This window comes from Typopeltis vanoorti, chromosome 2 (assembly GCF_054136105.1).
Source record: "Typopeltis vanoorti isolate ZY-2024b chromosome 2, IOZ_Tvanoo_1.0, whole genome shotgun sequence".
NCBI classification, from domain to species: Eukaryota; Metazoa; Arthropoda; class Arachnida; order Uropygi; family Thelyphonidae; genus Typopeltis; species Typopeltis vanoorti.
Genome location: NC_143550.1, coordinates 6,408,705 through 6,427,492, shown reverse-complemented (window position 1 = coordinate 6,427,492; position 18,788 = coordinate 6,408,705). Strand labels below are relative to the sequence as shown.

Below are 18,788 nucleotides of genomic sequence, written 5' to 3'. Positions count from 1 at the left end.
GTATCTTCCGGTGAGGCCCCTTTGACTTATGACATTTAAAACGCGACCAGAAACTCCCAAAGAATCTAGCGACTTTGCTCCTAAGGGATTAACAACAGAGCATGCATTTAAATGCAGATAGGTTTAATCTTCAAGATGATTTAACTCTGCCGAATATTTGTAATGGTTTCCCCAGTCCTTCCTATTCTTCTCATTTACAACTTTATTTTTCGCTATGTTATGGCATGCACTTCCTTGACCATAATTTTATTTAAAAACTTGACCAAAGCAAATTCACTAACATATCTGTTAAGTCGTTTATAAGACTGAAACGACGTCATGTTTATTTGTTTATAAAAGCTGCAGGTTTTCTTTTTCTGTAGATTTGACTAAATTGTTCTTCTTTATAAGAAATCAAGCATATGAGAAACAGATACATCAGTCTAGCTTTAAAATTACAAAATAATAATAATAATAAAATAAAATAAACATTACTATTTGTTCGAAAAGGTTACGAACTTTTGTTTTTAATTAATACAAATATCAGTGGTTTAAGTGTGAGATCACTTTGAATCACCACTAAACAGAAAGGGACGTAGAATTATGTATTTTTAGGTCGTATTTTCTTTTGTAGAAATTAGAGAAAAAAGAAACGAAAGGTACTGCGACTTCTGATGTTTATTAATAACGGTTTCGTAGTTTATTGCTTTAGAAATTACTCACTAAACCATATTAATAAAGGCAGCGATGCAGTGAAAATGAACGGCCTTGTTCTTTTAGAGTTACCCAAAATCTGGCTGATGAATTCCTGTATTGATCGTCTTGAGGATTATTTAAGTCTTTCTTCTTACCAGCTTGATTTCTGGTTTACATGGTGCTTATTGAAAAGGAACTGCGGCATTGGTTTTAAAACTTCAAATCGTGGGTTTGCTGTGTTTTATTGGAACAGATACAAACGTGCATAATTAAATATTCGGTGGGGAAAATATGCAAATATAAAATCGTCTCGTTTTGCTAATGATGGGGGGGGGGAAATCATTTACCAGAAGGAAACCCCTGCCTCTTTCTTTGGAGGTTGGCTGACTCATTTAGTAAAAAGCCCTTATGACTATGGTAATATACGTTGCTACGGATAAGTAATCAGACCTCTAATCAGCGCAGACTAACGTTTACACCCTCTACAGCGCTGTAATCTTCGCATTGTGTATTTGCGAGATGCAAATACTTTCGTGATGCCCTTCAGGTAGCCTGGACAACCAAACGTCACGGGGATAGATGGTATCGCATCGCTGATCACTTTCTTAGTAATAAAGGCCACGCCTATTTGGAACTCAATTGGTGTATGTGAAAAGAATCCCTAAATAAAAATAAGGTAAAAAACTTTATTGCAAATTTTCATTCCTAATATTTGTTACTTCTGTCATATTTTAAATAAATGTTTGCCTTTAAAACACCAGCATTTTGGGGATCGGAATTCTGTGAAATAAATAACTAATTGGGGTCTTAAGATAAATTTATTTGTTTAATTTCTGTTTTCATTTTCAGATGACGAAGCAAATTTCTTTCCCACATGGCACGAGGTATGTTTAACAATGCTGTCTATATTATATTTCATTTCCTAATATTAAGCGACTAACATGCTTCAGATATCTCCTAATATCTTATATCGAAATACTGTCCTTCGAGGTAAATTTAACACCTTTTAATCCAGGATCATTCTGGAATTCGGTACACATATTTTTGAAAATTGGATATTTTACAGAAAAAAAGGTAAATAGGATCCGGTTTGTCTACTTGCCATCACATTGATGATGAATAGTTTCCTTTTATCCATACGGATGGCAGGGACAGCTATGCTACCATACTAGGGAAGTGACTATGAGCAAGGTGGTTTCCCGTTGCCTGTTTGTGGGATGAAAAACTGCAGGATAAACTGGGGGGAAAAACCCTGCTGTCCACGCCCAAGACCAGCTAACTTGGCTATTGCTGAGGAAGATTCTTCAGCTCCTGACGTCTCCGACGGGAATCGAACCTAGGACACTCCTTCATATGGTTGCGAGGCGCACAGTCACTAGACTAACAGCGCGGACTGCCATCACATAATTTTCGATATTGTGAAGCCTTTTGGAACACTACTTGATGTTAATTCGGTAATATAATTCAGGACAGTATTAATATAATTGAAGTGAACTACTTCTTAAGCGAAGACGACATTTTGAAAATGCTTACATTACGTGCTAAATTTATTCAAATATATATTAGTGTTAGCGTAAGTTTTATCTAATTAAAAATCGAATTCAGCAAGTAAATTCATTTCTTTTAGATAATGAAGTGAGTGAATTTAATGCCGGCTATTCATGGCTCCATTAGAGACTGCGAAACGAATTTTTGGAAGTGAGCAGACCAAAACAAACTGCGCACCGTCTGCATGCTTTCAAAATTCCTTTGTCGTCTCAAGGCGATGCAAGTCCACATTCTGATTATTCAAGAGCTTCACAAGTCTACTTTCCCTTTTGTACTCGCCGGGGATAAAGACTTATTTAGCGTAGATTGGTAGCCAGCTACCTGCGTACACTTGAAGGCGGTAAATGCTACTCCCAGATAGAAAGGTTAATGGTGCGCGATAGAGGAGAGAGTGGCGGCTAGATAGCGCCAAATAGCTCTGTTCCAGTTCTCTGACGGTGCGAACATCTCAGCTAATGGACACCTATTTTAGAGACTCTTGGGGATCGATAAGATCGAATCTGCCCTCCCTCGGGCTCTGGAAATAAAGAACTCTATCTGATCGCCGCTGCTGTTAATACAGCACCTCTGAATTGCGTAATGATGTTTTCCCGAACGCGCAACGTGACTCGCCATTCCTCACCTAAGGCGAAAACGATGTCTTAATCACCTTTGTCTCAACAGAGCGCGAAACACTTCACCAGACGAATTCGCAAGCACTTCCAGCCGCAAGAATTCGTTAGGTAGTAAGGAACATTAAGTTCATCGAGTAATAAAAAAAAATAACAATCAGTTAACTAACACTAAGCATTCGATATGTACGTAAGCAAACTTAAAGATGAGAGCAGAGCCGTGTGTTATCCCGAACTGCGACAAATCATTCGGCATCGAGGAATAATATTGTGAGTCAGGAAGCAAATACTGTTAAGAATCTTGAATTTTGGCAAATTAATTGTGCAACGTGTTTACATAATAATTTATATATAGGGCCCTAGTTTATATATATATATATATATATATATATATATATATATATATATATATACGCATCTGAAATTCAAATAATATGGATAATTCAACATCAGTATTGCAGGTAGCGTGTTCTAGAACGTTTTCTCTGACAGAGATCGACATTAATAATTGAGCGATTGTGTTAGATTTTTATTTCACTTGCTGTTAGTATAATTTTAATTCACTTCAGGTAAGTTAGAATTAATAATAATGTCGGCAGTAACTGTTTTTCAACCTTTCCATAGATCCCAACCCCATCTGCGAAGCGGATCGTGCAACAATTTCATAAACCGCTCAAATCTTTTGAAGGAATTCCAAAATCCTTTTGTGTTTGCCGATCGATCTTGCTGCTTTCACAGCAGCCTGAGGAGTCGTCTCTTTCTTGTTCTATTTGGAAAAGTCGAAAATGAAGTTTTAATCATAAATATAAAGCACATGATCAGAGAGTTGCACTAATTGTATACTCCGTATTAAATAAATATAATAAAATTCATTCAACTATTAATATGTCAGTATATACCAGAATTATCAATATTAAAAAAACAAAACGCATACGACGGACTATTCCGAAAGTAATGCCTCCACTGTGATAGCTACCACCCAAGAGATAGGATCAGTGAAATAAAAAAACAAAAATTGGTTTTTCCTTTTCATACGCTACGTGTGAAATTTCGCACATCTTCTCTTTCAATACATTCTGTGCACTTTTTTTTTCAAAATGTTCATAAGAAAATCGTTCAGGTTCTCTTCGAAATAATTTTCTCACTTTGATACTCTTCTTATTTTATTTTCTATTAAGAAGGCTTGAAAATCTTTTCTTATGTCACTTATAAAGAAACGTTTCTTAAATTTACTTGCCAACTGTTAATCAAACGCTTTTTATGTGATAATAAAGCTGAAATAAAATAAAAAAAGTTCTTCATCATGTAACGCTACGTATTAATATTATGCACACTAACACAGTTGGGTGTCTCTTGCTAAGCAAAGCAAATGTCGTTCCCGAGTTAAAAAGGTGATTGTTGCGCGCCTTCTTAGCTCAGGAACACACCTTCTTCACTGAGCACGAGACATGTCAATTATCTATCATCTAACAGACTCGTCAGAAATGAAAAATCAACTGATTTTTAGTAACCAGTGGTCAAAACTGACTGATTTGCAGAGCCGCGAGTACTGATGTGGCAGAACGGATAACAACAGTGAAATTAATTTTAAGTGCAAAGACCAAGTTCCTATACTCGTATATTCCTCACAGAGAGGTGTTCCTACTACAGAATCTCGACGAATTTCACTACTTATCAGATGCCGTGGTCCTTGAGGGGTTGCGCTTAATAACACCTCAAAGTTCAGATCGTATCACAGAGCAAACAGCGAAGTGTGCAGTGATTTTAAACTGGCAACATTAAACCGCACTGTTGTACTTGCTAGAGGGTGTCTGTTATTAAGCAATCACGTCACCAAAATACAATTAATTATTATCATCCTGGCGTTTGCTTCGGTAATCCACGTTCTCATTTTTTAGGTTTCAACGAAGGCAGTCCACATGTTTACGTTAAACCTACGTTTCGGTTCAAAGACATTCTGTGGTGCGACACCGAGGATCGACACGTGTTCTTCAATTGGGAAAGACTTGTTGATTCTATTCAGGATGCGACAAATATTTTCTGGTTATTTTTTATAAAAGCCTTTCCTACCCCCCCAACAACAACAAAAAAAGAGACGAGCCAGCAGGTCAATCTCATTTACAGACACAATACGATCTTCTGAACTGTATTATGAAAATAATTCGAAATCAACCCAGTCCAGTTAAAATTATTTAATCTACCGAGTCGACCCTTTAAACTGAAACTGTGGCGACTACGTGATTTGCAAATGCCTTTATGATCATCATCGGTGATGATGACGGAGTTGAGGTGGATTCACTTCTCGCCTTGAAAAGTAGTTCCTGTCGCATGCTACTATTCCCACGAAGAAACGAGGTGTTCCGTTCAAGTGGTTGTAGCACTATCCAGATTATTTAATAAGGTTTCTATTTTATATGGAAAATACATAACTACAGCACTGATTTATCCTTGGTATCTTCTTAGATCTGGCTCTCGCTGGTGAGTCTTAGTAAAGGCGTCGAAACCGTCTGGGTAGCGACCTTTCCCTTCATGTTTTGCATTATGGGATGCAAAGGCAATTGAATGGAACTCAGCGGCTCTACATACAAATAGACTAGTCGTGGAGTTACTCTACCCTTGGTTACGCTTGGATATCGAATTAAAACAAGAATATAATTTATTTTTTTTAGTATTTTTTAGTTCTGTTCATAATTTAGTGCAATAGTTGGAAACATTTTTTGAATGGTCGGTTGAATGACAGTCGTAAGTTTAATAAATGCCACTACAGGAATTCTGAAAGGTGGACATTAGCCGTCTACTGATTTCCAAAAACGTGTCACCTCTTTAAGAAGGCGTCGGGAGATTTACTGATAATTATCTAAGTTTACTTAAAAAAAAAAAGATAAGCTGTGAACGCATTTGATCTTTGTGGTTTATACTACAATAAAGTAACAAATTTCAACTGACAGCTCATAATCGATTTAATGTGAATTTTGCTAATGGCAACATTTGCTCGAATATGTTAATAACGTTTGCAGGAAGTTTCATATCCCGATCTTCGCCGCCCTCAGTTTGCTTGCTAAACTAGCGATCTGCTTGACGCAGTGGTAGCATCATGAATTTCTCCCAACAGGCTGCTGTGGTCGAATCCCGCCGTGGCAAAGATGTTTGCGTGTTTCTTAGGTAGCAGAAGAATTTTTTCGCTCTTTGTGAGACATCCACCATCACGCTTGCCCTGTAAAGCGGGGTTCGGATTGTCTAATCCTTAGCTCACCCGCTGTGCTAATACACTATAGTTTTACACCTTCCGTGCAGGAATTCGACTTTAAAAAGATGGAAACGAGTCTTGATATTGATCACGTGATAAAATAAATCTTGCACGCTGATTAGATTTATTTTGTCGCAGTCGTGGTAAGCTGTTAGAAGCATTTTTGTTTAAATGGCAATTTCACCCGCACGTGTTATAAACCTATTTCAGATGGACTAAGCGTCAGTCAATCCGAATCCTACTCTGATATCCAACGTGACCACTTGAGGCGTCTAGTAACGCCTCAAGTAGTCACGTTGTCAATCAGCTCTCTTATCAAGAGAATTAGGTCTTCAGGTAATCCCATTGATCTCGTTACAATCCACAGTTTGTTGTGATCCACGCAATCAAAAGCTTTCTTATAATCAATGAAACAGATGAATACTTCCTTCTGAAATTCTCTCGTTCTTTCCATAATCCATCTCATGTTAGCTATTTGGTCTCTAATTCCTCTACCTCCCCCTAAAGCCTGCCTGTTCTTGTGGCATTTCTCTATTCACATATCGCTCCAACCTTTGTTTGATCACTTTCATCATAATTTTACTTGCATGTGAAATTAAAGCGATGGTTCTAGAATTTCCACAATCTCTGGGATTTGATTTTTTTTGGAATTGTGATAAATACTGATGTTTTCCAATCTCTAGGCCAGTATATTTTCTTCCAAACCTGTTGGAAGAAAAAATGACTGAAATTTGTTTTGGAACAAATTTCAGTCAATATATTCACTATTTCATCCCCTTCTGCTTTCAATAATTCCACTGACGCACCATCAGCTCCATCAGCTCCTTTTGGCAGCTGTTACATTGCAGATATTACTTCACTTTTCATTATCATGAGTTTCTCAATAAATTCTCTCATTTCAAATTATCTTTCTCGTACAAATCCTCCACATACTCTTTCCATGTTTTTTTCACTGCTTCTTCTTCCATCAGACATTTACCTGAATTAATTTTTACAACTCCTGATCTAGGGATAAAGTTCCCTGTAACATCTTTTATTTTTCTAAATAGATCTCTTGTTCTACTCATAATATTGTTTTCTTAAATTTCCTTGCTCCTTTTGTTTAGATGTTTTTCCTTATCTTTGTTATCCTGCCTTTGGAAATCTGCACTCAGTTGTCTAACTCTTTCTTTGTTTCTCTGAAGTATATTTTTTTTTCTTTCCTCTGTTATTTCAATAGCTTCTTCTGGCAACCATTTAAAATATTTCTTTCTCGTTGCTTTACTTAGTCTTCTTTGCTGCTTCTACGCCTATACATTTTGTTTCTTCCCACAGTTCTTCTACCTGTCTTCTACAAATTTTTTAATTTCTTTCCGAAATTTATAGGATTTAAATTAAATCTGATTCTGTCCTTTGGTTCCTTCTTAGCCCTTAATTTCAGCTATTAATAATTCATAATCTCTGCACCAGGCAGCAGTGTTTTTGCTGCTTGGATTGCACTCCTCCACCTTCTGCTGGCAACAATATAATCTATCTGATTTCTGCATTCTCCATTAGGTGAAGTCCACGTCTACAATCTTCTTTTATGGTGCGGAAGCAAGTGTTTGCAATAGAGCAACTATTCGCAACACAAAACTCCAACTTCATTCCTCACTCTTAAACCAACTTTTCCAGTGATGCCTCATTCTTCCTTTTCACTCACTTTTTCATTCCAGGCACCTAATGTAAAGAGAAAATCTGTTTTATGAATATTGTATACTACTTTTTGCAAGCTGCTGTAAAATTCTTCGACCTCATCTTCACTTGAATCTGTAGTCGTTGCATACACCTGTATGAGTGTAACATTCACTGAATATACCTTTATTCTGGTTAGAATTACTCTATGGGACACTGGGTTGTAACACAAAATGTATTTTCTGTATTCTCTTCTAACTTCATTTCTTCGAAGATTTCATGCCCATTATGAAATCATTGGTATTAAAGTAACCCATTCCTGTCCATTTCATTTCAGCGATTCTTAACATCTTAACTCGAGTTCTTCTTCTTCATTTCTTTCTTTATCTTGATACATGTTCTTACATTCCATGTTCCTTTTTACGTAATTCAGTAAAGTGGAGGCGTCTTCTTCCGAGATTAACTATATCAGAAGTTGGACTTTCAGAAGGCTTTGATCAAGCTTCAGCATTCTTGTTAACTTCATTGGAAGTTCCTCTCTGGTCTTCCTTAGTAGCCATTTCAGTGCCTTTCGACCTGGGTGTCTCATCTTCCAGCACTTATATCACAATAACTTCAGACTCTGTTCATAAGATTTTCTTGGCAAAATATATAGTTTAGCCTACTAGGTAAGGCTAAACAAACTGCCAAAGATGAAGAAAAGTAAAATAGGAAAGATTGGGGGAAAAGAAGTAGCAAGAAGGAAAGAAAGAAGAGTAGGGACCAATTTACAGATAATATAACAGCTATATGTTACATGAAATATGACATGGTTCAGCATCAGGCACTTCGGGTTCGCCATTCCCTTACTCACTAAAGTGAGCCTTTGAGGGTGGGGGGGGGAGCTTTACTACTATATATATATATTTAATAATACAAATCTTATGATAGGTTCTCCAACTGATGGAGAATCCATGGAAGCTACTCGCTAGTTTTCTGTGGGTTCAGGCTGATGTGTTCTCAAGTGCGGAGCCAAACCTTTATCATAAAGAAGTTCACAATATCAAGCGAAAGAGGAGATACCGTTGACAGATTCCAGATATCATTGTTTTGTCATTACTTCAGTATATTAATGACAAAAAAATAAAATCAGATATATTTATCACACTTGGTTCCAAATGCCCTGTGGTGATATTTGAAGTTCCTCGATCCACTAAGAGGTTAAATTGCGAAGCTTTCCATGGAATGTCGTTTGACGTTCCGTGGAACATTCTTAGGATATGTTTGCATAGTCTTAGTAATAACAAGAAAGGCTAAATGCAAAGGCAATCACCGTTGGGTTTTCTAGAATTTCATGGTTATTTTAACCTTTTCTTGCAAGCTGACACTTTCAATTAAAAAAAACAGGATGTCGAAAGTCATCTGTCATTTTCTATGATTTTGTAGAAAAAAGTTTTAATTTCTTCTTTTGTTTTCGGGTTTTAGAGATAACAGGCTGGGAGAGATTTGTTTTATTTATTCCTTACTCATAGTAGTTTCGTAATGGGACATATATTGAAAATACCAATCAGAGGATAATTGCAATGCCGAAACGAACCTCGACATGCAAGGATACTAAAGTCAGTTTGCTTCTTTAAAAAGCTTTGATACGACCTTACCCGGACTATTCTTCACAGATTTGTGAAGAATAATGGTCTTCTGGTTTTCGAGTTGACACAGTTGCAGTAGAAAAGGTGCAAAAGAAGATTTTAAAGATGTATCTGGACTGTGGGATGTAGATTGAGGAGAGATTGCTCATGTCTGCAGTCCACACATTTTCAAACATGAAAAACAGGGGTGATATGATAGAGACCTAGAAACCTCTGAAAGGATTATATGGTATACCAGTAGATGGAATTTTTCATTTTATGGAGATGAAAAGAGAAGACTAGAGGCATCCATAGAAGTTGAAAATTAATGCAGTCAAAAAAGCTAAGAGATAGTTTTTCATTCATAGACTGATTGCCTTTGGAGGTGGTGAGTGCAGGTAGTGCAACGAATTCAAGAAAAGGTATGAACAGCTTGTGATATGTTGTCCTCCTCGATGTGTCAGAGGAGTCTGCAAAGAAGGCCACATCACAAATTTCGAAAAGACTCTCTGGAGGTTTCAATAATAATAATAATTTCACATTTAGCAAAAGTAAGTAATACACTGTAGCTTGCACATGATTGAAAAAAAAAAAAGAAAGAAAGAAACTACTTACCCTTGCAATCAGCTTTCCCTTCTTATTGAAACATAAAAATCTTCCTGATCGCTCACCCATAATGATAACTCCAGCTCGATGATGAGAGCGAATAGACTCCAAGCGAAGGGTTGCTATAGGATAACGAAATGGGTACTTTTGAGAAATTTAAACCAAAGCGTACCAAGAAGCATGGACAGTGTAAAGCTAAATTTAAGGTAAAGTTATCTGAGATATCTGGGATGCAGACAGATGAGAATAGTATAACTACAGTAGTAACCAAGCAAACTTTTCGCTGTTCGTGAAAATTCCAAATTCATGTAGCATAAATGCATATTATATAGATTGTTTTGATAGCAGGTTAACTTGTTTTAGTAATTGTAGAAATAAATTCTGTAGAAAAATCGAAATAATTGCGATTATTAAACAAATTTTAACAACAACAAATACGACATACGCTTTCTTTTAATTCTGATATAAATATTCATAAGATGCATGTTTCTACTCTTTACAGAACTTCTATACGAAAGTTTTTCAGAGTCGATTTTTCTGCAAAAAGAATACTTCCACCAGTTCCTGACCGAAAAGGCCAGTCATAAATATCAGGCATGTCTTAGCGTTTAGTCTGATAAAGCTCGGCTCTGTGTTTTAACCGATAACCGGTGTCCTTGAGCTGCTTGGTTCCTTCTGGCTTAAAATAGACTTGTGTGTACGCTTTCTCATTGTTCTCGTTCTTAAAAAAGAACGAACGATTTTTATAAATTGGTTAGACCAGCGGTTCCCAACTTATTTTAATCGCAGAACCGTTTTGACCTTGATAAAAAAAAATTTGGAACCCTGACAATTTTTAATATAAAACAACAAATAAATAAAAAAACATAAATAAAACAACAAATCAAAAAAAATCAAAAATAATTTATTGAAAATACACAAAAAAAAAAAAAAAAAAAAACAGATTAATAATGGAAAAGCAAATATTATTAATTCAAACTGGTAATTAATGTGATTGATTAAACTTCTTTCAATATTCTTTCAAAATTCGGTTTAATTGTGGACAGCTGAATTCTATATCAGGAGTGGCTTCCAACTAAATTCTTATTTCGTTTTTGTCGCAGTGTAGAGCGAAAATCCTCTTTCACGCAAATATGCGGTACTAAAAGGCAACAACGAATTGCTTTTTAATAAATTTGGGTATTCTTCTCTTAAAGTCACACCAAAACTCGTTTAACGAAACTTCATTAAATTTAACTTTTATTTGTCTGTTTGATGTCAGGTCGATGAGATTTTCATATTCTGAAGTTCTTCCTCTGATATTTCTTTAATATTGAAAGGATTGAAAACCCAATAGCTGCTGTCATCTTTCAGCAGAGGAAAGTATTCATTTAATGCCACATTTATTGATTTTTGATGACGAATAATTTATTTTTGAATTTCCTCGTCAATTTCCCAATTCGATTCCTGTAAAAAGTCATTTAAAGTTTGAAATGGATCCATATTATTATTTTTTTTTTCACCAGCCATGGTTCAGTATTGTAACTTTCGTAATAATGATCATAATTTATTTATCTTTTGCGTTGAGAATATTTACATTTTTTTCCTTGGTGGGAGAGAGAAACATTATTCGATTTTGTGAATATATTCGCCAGATAAGCAATTGATTCAACTACGAAACGTTTCTAAAGCGATCTTCTGATAGAAATTTGTCATTGTGTGAGCCTATGGCGAGCTCTTCTCGTAATTCAAACAATCTTACAAGAACTGAGATGGCTGTCACGTGACAGCCATCTCAGTTCAGTGTGTACCAGCAAAGATGTGTGGCTGCCATATCTTCACATAATCTTGATTTTAACGGTCGTGTTTTCACAAAGTTAATAATTTTCACTGCTTCGTCTAAAATACATTTTAAAGATGAGGAGATATTTCGAGCAACTAGTGCATGTCTATGAAGAACACAGTGGCTTCATTTTAGCAACATTTTAATTGGTGTTACCCCCCCCCCTCTTTCACAGGTCTTATCATTGACTTCTCACCATCGCTACATACATCGACACATTTCTCCCAACTTATTCCACGAGTCTTGATAAAATCGTCGATACATTGAAATATCATTTCTCCTGTTGTATTGGTTTGTAAATTCTGACAGAATAACATGTCTTCCTCAATAGAATTATTGCAACAATAACGAACGAAGACTAATAAAATGGATAGATTTGCAACATCCGTTGTCGCATCTAATTACAAAGCGTACTCATCACATGATTGAAGTCTTAAAATAAGTTCCTGCTCAATTCCTCAGCCATATCATGAATTCTGCTTGAAACTGTATTATTTGAGAAAGAAATTTTATCAACTTCTTACAGGATTTCTCATCGAACGTACACTGAACATCTTTGATGCATGATTTTCAGAAATTGTATGCGCTTCACCTGAGAGTGCTTTTCGGTACCTTACTTTGTAGGAAGCTGTTGGTGCCTTTTCGTTATCCAACAACATTTTCGACATAATCGAACGAGAGTTTTTGCTCTCTTAAGGTTTCTGCCTGGTCTCTGAGGAGAACCAACCAGTTCGACACAGCTACCTTATCAAAATGGGCCAAGAGGCGAATATATGGACGCTTGGGCAAGCGATAATGTCTTCTATATGGTCCGCGCTAGGGCAACTCGTAAATGCCGGCGAGTGTATAATGCGGCATTTAATATCCACTTCCTTTATGTAATAAAATGTTTAATTTTGTCAAGAGACTCAAATTTTTTGAAAAATTTGGCATCTATATTTTTATATTCTGGATGGTTCCTCTGTGCAAAATGTCTGCACAATTTAGCTGGTGCTAACGAACTATTTTATAAAATTTTATTGTATAATATACATACCGCATCAGGGGCCTCGGAATTTCCTGTGGTCGTGAATCCGAGTAATAAACTCGAGTCATTTTTAGATGTGCTTTTTTTTTAATGGCTTAGCGGTGTTTTAATATTGGCAAAGAACACTTCCCTTTTCCTCGATTCATCTGCTACACAAGTAATGCTAGTGCCTTGATCTGTATTTTTGTCAGTATCCGCTTTACCAGTTTCTTAGTCACTAGAAACATGTGACAAAACAAAAACTAATGCCACGTCTGAGACGCAAGTGTTGCCGAAAGGTATTTATTATTTTCTCTGAATAAATTACTGCAGATATCGTCTGCTTGCTTCACTTTAAAAAAAAAAAAAAAAAAAAAAAAAACTTCTCTCAACCAACGATCCATGATCTTTTAATTTGGGGTATACACAATCGTAATATTATAAATTTTATATGAAAAGTACATTATCATCACAAAGTGATTGCAGTACAAAACACCACCGATCTGTGACTGATACGCCCGCTCGTACTACTACAGATGACTTTTTTGTCAGTGGACATGACTCAGGTAGTGGTGGGAGAATCGAACGCGAGTTGCGAGTATTCGATTCATTCATCCACCATTTGACTCAACGGGGTTTATTGAAATCTTTGAAACTTTAAAATATGTATGAAAAATTAATTTAAATAAATTATTAATTAGAGCTTAAAACTAATTTTATTGCGGAATCCCAAATTTCACCGGCAGAACCCTAGGGTTCCGCGAACACAAGTTGAGTTCCTCTGGGTTGGACTAAATGTGTTAACAACGGCAACATCTGTAGATTTAAGTATTCCTGAGTGGTTAAGAATGTCCGAATGCCTTGAAAATGTCAAGTGCAGCGGCACGTACTTCTCTCAACATTTCCACGGCAATGGTCCAGAGATGGATGATCTAAGCAAGATCTGCCTGCTGTGGATGTTGATTGAGGAAATCCATTGGTCGTCACTGATCAGTTGGTAGTTCTTCAGGTGTCGAAGTTGACTGTCGAGTATCTTCTCCATTACTGTTGACAACGCAAATGAGAGCAGTAGGCTGATAACTTGATGGTAAATTTATATTGGAAATTTTCTAATTACTGAGTGATCAGCAGATTTTGTGGTCACACTTTATTTTTTTTTAAGTAGTGCCCATACGCGGTTGGTTGGTCAACCTATAGTACATTCATACAATGTATGGGAAAAGATTTGGGAAAGAAGTAATTTGTTCGAGCAAATTTGTGATTTGTACAGGGTTAATAGCTGTACAGAGGTAAAGTAATGCTTGAGTGAAAAAGGAATCTTTTTTTTTTTTTTTTTTGATACCGATGGTTGTCATTTGTTTATGCTAAGAGAGTCTTGATGTCAAGGTAGTCGCAAGGAGAGAATCTTCTGTTTGTTTCTCGGAACGGAGTCCACACGCATTAAAAAAGCATTAATTGTCGAATTCTGATTATCGGAAACAAATCGATTGAATCCATAAATACTTCAGATAAAGTTGGTTCATTTCTAGTTTACCTGAGATGAAACTACATGAATTTCAACTAAGCAAATTAATAAGAAGTATTTCGACTGAACAAATGCCGGTTTTGAAATAATTTCAGATGAGTGCAATTTAATTCAGACAGTATATTACTTTGGAAATTTGTTCATGAAGCTCTGATTACTAGTCGATATAAAATACAATTTTGGGACAGTATATTATACTGGCATGCTGCAATGGCACTTATTTGAAATTCTTCCTTCAGCACAAATATCAGTCCACGTATCGTTCAAGTTCTTTCCCAAGATGTTCTATTGTGATAAGACGGGATATGCATGCTAATTCCAATTTATGGTTCTTTATCGTAAATTTTCCAATTTGAGTTATATTTTTTACTCCATACATTTAGTGTTTTTCTCCTCAGATAAATAAAAAAAATTCTAAAAAAACGTGGCACTTTTCGGATGCAATTTTTTAAAACGTAACTTGCCTGCTTAGATGCAAATGAGTAAGTTAAGAAAATAACTTGGCAGGGCTGTGAAGTGTAGGGGAGAGCCTTTTCCTACCATCCTTAAATCGCGTTTTAGGAAACCATCGAATTCCACTTTAGAAAATCCTGCTTACTCTGCCTCCGTCCTATTGGATCCTCTTAATAATAATCGCAGAAATAGAAAGGAAATCTTAATTTTTTGTCTCCTAACTAAAGGTCTGAATTCCTGAAGTCCTTTTCCGAAATTTGAAAATGTGGTTCCCAGACACTGCAGAACTAACCAACTAGAATAGGAAGTGGCATCGTACCCTGGAGCCATGCTCTTGAGATGCTCTTCAGGTTTTCTTTCCACGTACTTTCAGCCGTCGTCATAACCGGAAATTTTTTCCTGCGGGTCACTGGGGGGGGGGGGGGGGGGCGGATGTGTTCATATCTTCGTATGCAGGAATACATGCAGATTCTTGGTGGGGGAAGAAAAAACTGCGTGATCCCACTATGTAGTCTGTTACGTTCTTCGAGGTTTCATTTTTTCTGGGATTTGCCGAATACTGTTTAGAAATCCTTGAAATTCGAACTGACAACTTTCCCACGAAGCCAATAGCATTTTGTGCTAGTCCCCAAATTAGGAATCAATATATATATATATATATTATTATTGTTTTCTAGCTTTGTTTCCCGCTTTATCTCTCATGACTTTCTGTCCATTCATTTTCTTCCTAGTTCTTCTATCCACGAAAGTTCTCTGACAGTTCTAAGAAAATTTTGAACATTTTTCTTCCTTGAATTATGTACTACTGGATACATATTGCCTGTTAGCTTAGTTGGTCCTGTATAATCGTGAGGATAGAAGAAATATCACAAGCAATTGTGATTTGTACTGAACGTGAAATTTGTCATCTCTTTTTCAGCTATAAATTATTCCGTACATTTCTGACTATTCTGGAAGCGTTATATTCAACACATTCACTTCGAAAAAATAAACGCATGACTAAAAGCGATCCGTTCTTGAACTTTTAAAAATCTCAGCTGTTGGGCTGATTTCCATAACAGATTGTTGGCAAGAGGTTGGCTTTTTTTCCCTTTTTTTGGTGGCAGCACGTAATCTATGTGCTGTCATCTGGCTGCTTTCGCAGCCAGATGACAGCTAGTATTGCATTTGGTGACATTTAAGTGACTGCCATTTTTTTCCCTCATGTAATCTCACCGACGACAGTTTTAGAGTATATTAGTACCGTGGATCAGCTACTGATTAGGTAAGCTGGGAACTCTGTTCTACAGTGACCAAAATTATACTTTTGGAAGCCACTTCAAGCTTCCGGGTGAGTGAGTGAGGGTTGAGATGTTTCACATCGGACAACGAAAATCTTTTACCCTCTGATGACGACGTCCATCATGACTTTTTCTCGAAACCGGCTTTTCCGAATTGAAAATTCGGAAAAGCCGGTTTCGGAGGTGCTGTTCACTCTTCCTGCCAGGCCGACAAAAATAAATAGATAAATAAAAAAAAAAAGAACTAGTTTCAGCTTCTGTTAAACGTACCAAATTGTGACTCATTTTGCGGAAGTTTGTTAACTTTTCTTTCAATTAAAAAATTTGGCATATTTTTCCCACTTTGCACTTTTGTACGCAGTGCCAAATTCCCTTCGCAAAAGCTAGGGGATATTTTAATGTAATCGCGTTTCAATACATGCGTATGTTGAAAATCTGCTTCATCGAAATAGTTGGCATACGTTCGTTATTCTTACTTCTAACAACCTTGCTTCATTTAAATGATAACAATTATATTATTTGTTTTTAACTTTTAAGATTTTTTTTAGAGAAGAATGGAACAGAATTTACTACTAGACGTTAAAACACTGTTGGTCTTGTCCAAACTTCTGGTCGTCCATCGTATTTGTTTCCGCATGCACAAATTCTGTTGTTTGACTGTTGTCTCAGCAGCAAAAATGAATTTCCTACTGTACACTAATAAACAAAAAATTCGATATTGAAAACTCGACGTACCTTATACCCAGAAGTGGTATCATTATCTATTAATCAGTTATTTTGCACGTCTTTTCATTTTTGAAATTTCATAAGAATATTAAATACCATCCCGTTCTCTTTGATTTCGATTTCCTCCGAAACTATGACCGAAAAGTAACTTCTCTCCGCTTTTATTTATCGACTAACCTTTTTCATTGAACGAATGCAACACATTTCGTGCAGGGGACGATGGGCAATGCCAGTCATTGCATTCCAGTGTGGCTATTTCGATTCGACTTTTTTTTTTTAAGTCCAGAAGTTAAAATTGCCTGCATTTTAGAAACGACTACTTTTCTGAGAGTACTTTCACTCAGATTAATACTATTGGTTGCTATGGATACTGCTCATGGAATGTGACGTACGCTGATGAAAGGATGATGAGATGAGATGAGATGAAAAACAAGTATTTTATAAGGAAAGAGTGAAAATAAAAATATTAGGAAGGCATACACTCATGTCCATAAATTAAGGAACACAGAAAAATAACACAAAAACAGTGTGATACGAAATGTAATCGAAGCACCAACAAAAGTTGTAAATAAATAGTTCCGTTCAGTTACAAATGGATACATAAAGACAGTGGTGAAAAAAAAAGACTATAAAATGAGATTGTCAACGTGCCTCCGTAAGGAATGCGGTCACCCCTCAGCAGTACAGAGCTGACAACAATGTTTCACACTATTTATACTGGTGTCCAGGAAGCATAAATGTGCAACGGTTGGTAATAACTGTTGCAAATACAAAGATCTCTTAAGTCCCTCAACGTTCTGGAGAGGAAGAGGGAGGATGGATTGAGAGCAGTAACACACACATACGTAGAGCATTCCAGACATGCTTAATGGGATTAAGCTCAGAAGACCCAGCTGACCAGTCAACACGTACGGTAGTCTCTTTATGAAGGTATTGTGTCCGCTATCACTGCCCCTTTCACAAATATTAGAGGGATTCTAACGTGTCCTTCGTTCTCTTCAGATCAGAGGTATCTCTTTGTAGAGCAAATAGGGACTCGTCATCCCTGTAATATCCGTGAAAGGGATACTTATGGTTGAAGTATTGTGATGATTTGGAGAGACTTCAAGTTGGGTGAAAGCACCGACTTGCATGTGTTTCCCAGAGGAACAATGAATGCTGCAACTTATAGAGATGAGATTCTGGATCGCTATGTTCTTCCGTATGTGGATGCGATAGAGAAGTTATTTTTCCTACAAGACAAAAGCTCATCCGATTTGAGCGAGGAGAAGGGTGAGAGCAGCTTGCTGCTCTCAACCCTCTCCCCAATCCTTGAGAAACTTAAAGCTTTGCAGGACAATGGTTATTACCAAGTAAGCTCCTGCACTCCATTCGAAATAGTGTGAAACATTGTTGCGAGTGCTGTATTGCTGTGAGGGGTGACCGCATTCCTTATTGAGGCACTTTGATAACCTCATTTTGACCCACTGTTTTTTTTTTTTTACCATTGTCTTCATGTACTCATTTGTTACTGAATTAAACCATTTATTTGCAATTTTTGTAGGTGTTTTCTTACATCCCATATCATGAGGCTTTTGAGTTGTCCTGATATTTCTTTGTTCCTTTTTTAGTGGAAACAGGCGTAGTTGAGTCCAATACGAGCGATTTTTCTCAACAATAAACGCAACAGACTGATCATATTGAATAGAAATAACAGAAGAATATGGGAAAATATCAAACGAAAAGAAAAGAAAACAAATTCATCTACTGTGATAGTTTGGTAACCCTATCTTTTGATTGGTCCAAACAAAATAAGCGTGCTATGTTATTTTAATTTGAAATTAGAGGAGCCTCATGAAAAACTTCAGTAATAATATATCGTCTAAGAATGAAGCAAGTTTATCATTGTAATTGAATACATGCCAATCATATCCTTTACTGGTAGATGTATTTTCTCCGATCGATTGAACAACCTTTGTTTGGGTGGAATTCGCAAAAAGTACGTTAGAGAAGGGACTGCTAATTAAATTTTGATTATGTTGAATTGGCA

At 36.4% G+C, this 18,788-nt stretch overlaps 1 protein-coding gene across 1 annotated transcript in view; it reads right to left on the bottom strand.

Moving 5' to 3' along the window:
* The window catches only part of LOC150108798 (fibroblast growth factor 17-like), a 105,457-nt gene that overhangs the window by 28,826 nt on the left and 57,843 nt on the right, over nt 1-18,788 (bottom strand). The window contains exon 4 of the mRNA XM_090403311.1: nt 9,957-10,069. Coding sequence (XP_090259437.1) covers nt 9,957-10,069 — 113 coding nt within the window. The remainder of the gene's footprint in view (nt 1-9,956; nt 10,070-18,788) is intronic.